Source organism: Ciconia boyciana, chromosome 6 (assembly GCF_034638445.1).
Source record: "Ciconia boyciana chromosome 6, ASM3463844v1, whole genome shotgun sequence".
Classification (NCBI taxonomy): Eukaryota; Metazoa; Chordata; class Aves; order Ciconiiformes; family Ciconiidae; genus Ciconia; species Ciconia boyciana.
The window spans coordinates 46,165,674-46,171,673 of record NC_132939.1 but is presented as its reverse complement, the minus strand read 5'-3'; the positions used below and the strand labels follow the sequence as shown (position 1 = coordinate 46,171,673).

Here is a 6,000-nt window from a genome sequence, read left to right as displayed (position 1 = left end):
AACTAGCAGGGGATGGCTGGAGGCTGCCGGATGAAATGTAAAACGGGTATCCTGACAACTTGTGGCATCTGTTGTGAGGAAGATGGTAATCTTGACTTCCTAGGCAAACAAATCCTATCACCCTAAGCTTCTCTGATAGCCATCAGTGAAAACCATACTCCATTGTAAGACCGTGCACCCCAGAGAGGCTGCATTTCGGTAGAGGAAAGATCGACTGTTGCAGTTATCTGTGAAGGTGCTAGTGAGGTGGAAGTGACTGTTCATAAGTAAATATTTTATTGTGTTTAAAATTCTTAATCTCTTTTGAGAACAAAGGTTTTTATTACAAAATACCCAAAACTTCTCCCGAGCCAGTTTTCCTATGAAGCACGGTCCTATTTATTTTCCTGTCTGAAATAAATTCTCAAATACAAACAAGTGAATAGAAAATTAAAGTGCTCAACTATGTACAGGGGATGGATGTACGAGATGTCTGGTGTGCCAGTGCTCTAGGGCAGACTGAGGTGGTCCTCTCTCTCAGACTGTCCCAGGTCCCACTCAGTCACTAGTTCTGAGGACACCTCTGTGAAGAGATGGTCCCAATCCCAGCTGACATCATCCTACCAAGAGGAAAAAGACAAACATGCTGAAATGTTACTGGTGACACCCAAAGGTCTCTGAACAATGCCAAATATTCAAGATGAACAGCAAAGAGAGAAACTAAATGGCAACTGCCGCTGCCAGGGAAGTCCCAGATTCAGATGGCTAGAACAGGAATCCTAGCTAGAATGAAATGTGAATCCCTGCTACAATTTAAAGATTTTGACAGAGTTATTCATGTTCCAAAATTCTGTAAAGGACAGATTTTTTTATACTTGTTAACCTTAGATACTCCCAGGCAGGGTGTAAAGAGGAGCCATAAAAATCTTCCACCCTTCTGCACTTCTGCTGAAGCACCTGCAATTCTGAGCTGCAGAAATCCTTTGCTGCAAGTCCTGAGCTCCTGCCCCCCGAGTTGTACTGAGGTTGTTCTGTCCTGCTTTAACACATCCCTCTGACCAAACCACAACTGCTTTCTGCCTTTGTCCCTCTGTACCGCGCTGCAGAACTACCTGGAACTCATGGTGGTTACCAAAAGACAATACACAGAGCACTGTTTCTGCAGGGAGCTGTGACAGTGCTAGGCCCCTCACATTTTCCTTACCAGCTCTTTCATACTGAAGGGGGCCAATCATAGTGATGCCATAATCTCACACAGAGAAAGTCCTATATATCTTTAAAATAATCTGCTGGGGAAATCAGACCTCCATCCTCTTGGACAAGCTCCTCTTCACCGGCACCTCCTCATCTGTTTCCTCCACCCCACCGACAAAGGCTCACTTTCCAAGTATAGCCTGAGACACATAAGAAGCTTTTGCCCTGTTGGTTTCCCACAAAAGAAAGACTCACCTCTCGTAGTTCATGCTCTGGAGCCAGAACTTTGGTGAGAAGCTTCAGGTCAACCTCTCCATCCTATGAACACACACAGTCACAGTCTTACAGACAGTGAGAAAGTGGGCACCATCATTTCACCAGGTAGGTCTTGCTAGAGATAGGCACAACATTTGCCTCATAAGGGACATATACTTTGTCCAGGACAACAGCAGGAGCCTCATCTGAGCAGCAGATACCATATCCACACTATTTACAGACACAAACAAGCATGAAAGCCACACTGCAGAGAGGAACAGACTTGAAAGCAGACTGGAAGTTGTTTGGATGATAGGGCTGTGTATTGTACGCAGCTGAGTATCACTGTGGAGGATGATGGGAGTCTGGAAGGAGAGGGAGTCACATCGGTCACCCCATAGCAACATCCACTTACCAGAGTCTGAAAGGCAGCATACTTCATAAGATCTTTGTCCAGGTCATGGTAGGTCAGCACTCGGTTCACCTGCACACTGCAACCAGAAAGGGTCTAAGAACAAGCCTGGACAAGTGTGGAAGCACATCTGAGGAGAAGGGTGGCATGAGCAGAAATCTGGTGTCACCCATCTCAAGTGTCCACATCACCCATGTGGACTCTTGAGATGGGTGTCCCCAGACAGAAGCAAATCTCATTCAGCAAATGAACAGTCATTGACAAATCTGCATGCCAGGCTGTGCACATGCATAAAAATAGGATGTGGAGTGACCACAGGCTTCCTCAGAGAAGCCAGTATGCCAGAGAGGAGATCCACAGACTAGCTGCAAGGGCCAGAAAGAAAACAGGAATGTAATGAACATTGGAACAGCCCCAGCAGGCTCTGAGAGCCCCACCATATAAGCTACAGAATAGTAGGGACCTTGTGATTTCCATGTCTGAGCTAAGTCACAGCTATCAAATACAATTTCTTAAAATGTAGCCTCCAAAGAGGAACATGGTACAGAGGCGAGTAATACACTGTTGTGCCATGCTTCCCTTCGCAGGTGATGCAATACTATAGAAAAGACCTATATTAATTTAATTTCTGTTTGTGTTTGTCCATGCAAATTACTTGTCTTTTCTATTGCAGGGAGACTATAGATGCAGGAGGAACAGATGGGATTATAAAAAAACAGAGAAAACAAAGACATGAACTCTGGTGAGAGAAAAAGTAATTTTAAATTTTCTACTATAAAGTGTCATTTATTTTTTTTAACAGCTATTTAATTACAATACCTACTCCATACTTGTAAGAGAGGCATCTGTGGTCAGGAGTAAGATATCCCACCCCTCCAAATAAGGGTCAATAGAAATCCCAGTCTGTGATCTTGGCAATAGGCCCAACAGGAGAGAGAAGACTTTACTGATACATTTAAGATAAAACCCCCAAAATTTTCATTTTTTAAAACTTGCTGGTCTCCCTTGAGCTAACCCCAAGACTATTCTGATAACACCTTCAAACAACAGGATTGTACTTCGCAAATTAACTAGGCACTTGAATAAGAAGGATACCCTGTGGAGGGCAAAGCAGCCTACAACCGTGCATAATCAAAGTGTGTGTGATAATACATGTGTACTGGAGGCATTTGAGGTTATACAGGCAACCTTAAATCAAGCAATTCCTAACTTTTGAGAGTTTGATTTTGCAACATCAAACATGCTACTCTAATGTAGTTTTTGTATATATAGAGAGAATATGCAGTAATTGCTTTCTCTGTGTAACAGGAAACAAGAAGTTTGCACTGTTCAGCTTGGAGCCCCACTGCCACAATACACAGCATCGAATCCTACTGAATGGCACTGCCACTGACGTCCAGAGAGCATAAGATAAGATGGAGTTTAATTTCACCAGCCATTTCGCACTGCTGATGAGAGCCTCAAGAACACCTGGCAGTGCTCTTACCTGGGGGGAGCTGCCACTTGCATGGCCAGATCTTCCTCCTGGACTTCCTCCAAGTCGGGGATCACAGGAATGTCTGCAACAAGAGAAAGTAGCAGCAGTAAGTGGGGAGTGTTATGCTCTCCTCTCACTAGAGACAAAGGTTCCCTTGCTTCGCAGATATGAAACAGCCTGTTTCTTATTAGAGGAAAACACAAGAGAGTTATTTAGCAATGATTAAAAATATATTGTTTAATATTAAAACAAGGCAATGAAGCTGTGAAGCTTGGGGTCAAAAGAAATCTTGCAAGATGAGCAGATTTGGGCTGGGTAGGACTCCATAGCCATGGACCATGCATTTGAACACAACCTTGAAGCTGAAAGAAGCCAGCTGCACTAAACCCCGCTGCGTACTTGCCATCATCCTAAGACTGGCAACAATTTGCTTCTTACAAGATGTGTTATCATTTGCTCAGCTCACCCACCAGTCACCTAGACTCTATTAGAAATGAAATGTGGAGCAGAAACTGAGAGAAGCCATGCAAAAGTACATGCTGAAGGAGCTGCTGTCTGGGTCTCAGACTGTGCAGAGGCCTGTGACCTTCCTGATAGCTGAGGAAGGAAGTCCTGGTGGCCTAGAAGATACAAAGACTAGGGAAGATGCACTTAGTTGTAATGTCATAAACCTTTTTGTGATTTCCAGTGTGACCCTGGAATGGCTGATGTCTGGGTCACTGGGTATTCCCAGAACAAGGACTACGGATACTCCACCTAAAAAGGATGCTGGAGACAAACGAATGGAGGAGAGGAGGAAGAACTGGGTGCACACTGAATCCTGCTAAAGGAGCAAGGCTCTGAGAGCATTGCGTGCTTTTTGATTTGACAAAGTCCTGTGAACAGTTGGAGATAGAGAGCGCAAAAACGGAGAGAGGAAGAGGTAACTGGAGGTACAAAGCAAGGACACAGTACACCAGCACAGAGCTCCTTTAAAGATTCAAGGCCACAAAGGATCTCCAGAGACCCTGAGCCCTCAGACCATGGAGAAGCTGGTGGTTCAGCTCTGAGAAGAGGTTTCACTCACACAGTGTGCAGATGCTGGAGCGAGCAGGCTGCTCCCGGCTCTGTCGGGAGCACGGCCATGCTACTGCTGGATGGCAGCAGGCAGCTGAGCCTGGCTTTGCCCCATTTTGCAGCCCAGGCTGAGATGAATATTCAGGAGCTGGAGAGACATTCCCACCTGTGGCGCTCAGGGATCCGGGCAGGGTCTTCCTGAAAAGCCCCTTGTCCGGCCGCCTGTCAGAGCTTCGCAGGCTCTCAGCTGCCCTCTCCTGCTGAACGTCCACTGCGAATCCCCCCGGCTCGCTGGCCGGTGGGGCGGGAGGCAGCCCTCGCCCAGCTGCGGCAGCACACGGGTCAGCCCAGGCCTTGGCGCGGTGGCCGTCCGGAGCTGGCCACACAGTGGGATTTCTCGCTAATTGGCTGCCTGGCGGAAGGCTGAGCGGGACAGGGGCTGCCACGAGAGCCTGGCCACAGTGAAAGGCAGTGACAGCTTGGCTGGCCTCAGCAGAGCTGTGCCTTCTAGCTCCCCAGCCGCCCAAGGAGCAGGTGCCTGCAGAGCAGCTCTCCGACTACAGCAAACTTCCCAAAGACATTTAAAGGGAAACTGCAGCAACAGGCCCCCAGGCTGTCCCTTAGACGGAGGAGGCATATGCAAGAAATGCATGACCAGTGCATCGCTGGGCATTTGAGGCAGATCTGTCCCCCCTCTGCTTGTAGGGACAATACACAAAAGAAGCTGCTATCCCGCTGGCTCTTCCCTGCAGGGGCTCCCAGCTCTTGGTAGAACTTGTAGCAAAATGCAATCACAGGACAAAAGCATCTCCATGGACAGACAGACTGACCTGTGGAGGCAGCTGGTAAAGCCTGCTCAGTGGTAATGTGGGAGAAAGTCCCTGTATATAAGCAACACATACCAAGGAGGGAACAGACTGGTGAGACTGGTCCAAGGGGAGGAATGAAGTGCTGTGCAGAGGTGCCCTGTTAGGTCCAGGCAAATGAGCATGGGAATGAGAAACAGTCTAATCTCTCCTGAGCTAATTTATCCTTTTGAGCAGGAGACTGTGAATGTTACTCAGCAAACACAACTAAATGAAGAACTACCTGGGAACAGAGCTGCCCTTGCCCACGGAGCAGCATTCCCTGTAGCAGGAGAAGGTCAGATCCTTATCCTCTTTTGACAGCAGAAATGTGGAAGGTGTTTGCAGCAAACTGAATTTCTTCACTTGGTGCTCATTTTGGCTGCTGTTTCTGGGGTCTCCTCTTCCTGGTTCCCTTTTGCTTTTGTTGATCTCTTTTTGCACTAGAGAAAACTGTGAACTTAGGGCCCAGATCAGTGATGCCCCTTCCATTTTGCAGGTTCCCGAAGAGTCCTAGATTTGCCAGTGCTGGTTCTGTCTCATTGCCATTGAATTCCATGGAGACACTCCCAAACCCCTTGCAGAGCACTACCTCTACTCCGTATTAGCAAAATCCAGTCAATCACGTAGAAATTCTTTCCAAAAGAAATTCAAGGCTCCAATATTTTATAGGCACTTTGAAAATATTTCAGACAGAAGAGCTGGAAATGCTCTGGGGGCTCCTGCCAGCCCCTCCAACAAAGGCCAGCACATGCTTGTTCTTACTGCAAACTGCGGATTAT

At 47.1% G+C, this 6,000-nt stretch overlaps 1 protein-coding gene across 3 annotated transcripts in view; it reads right to left on the bottom strand.

The window, feature by feature from the left end:
* Positions 1 to 260: 260 nt before the first annotated feature.
* Positions 261 to 6,000, bottom strand: part of IFT43 (intraflagellar transport 43) — a 46,148-nt gene continuing 40,408 nt past the window's right edge. The window contains exons 5-8 of one of the 3 annotated variants that reach the window (XM_072865740.1): positions 3,327 to 3,399; positions 1,844 to 1,919; positions 1,429 to 1,491; positions 261 to 599 (exon numbers count right to left, since the gene is read on the bottom strand). In XM_072865740.1, coding sequence (XP_072721841.1) covers positions 489 to 599; positions 1,429 to 1,491; positions 1,844 to 1,919; positions 3,327 to 3,399 — 323 coding nt within the window. In that variant the 3' untranslated portion in view covers positions 261 to 488. The remainder of the gene's footprint in view (positions 600 to 1,428; positions 1,492 to 1,843; positions 1,920 to 3,326; positions 3,400 to 6,000) is intronic. The other 2 variants (XM_072865738.1, XM_072865739.1) reach the window with 2 other exon arrangements.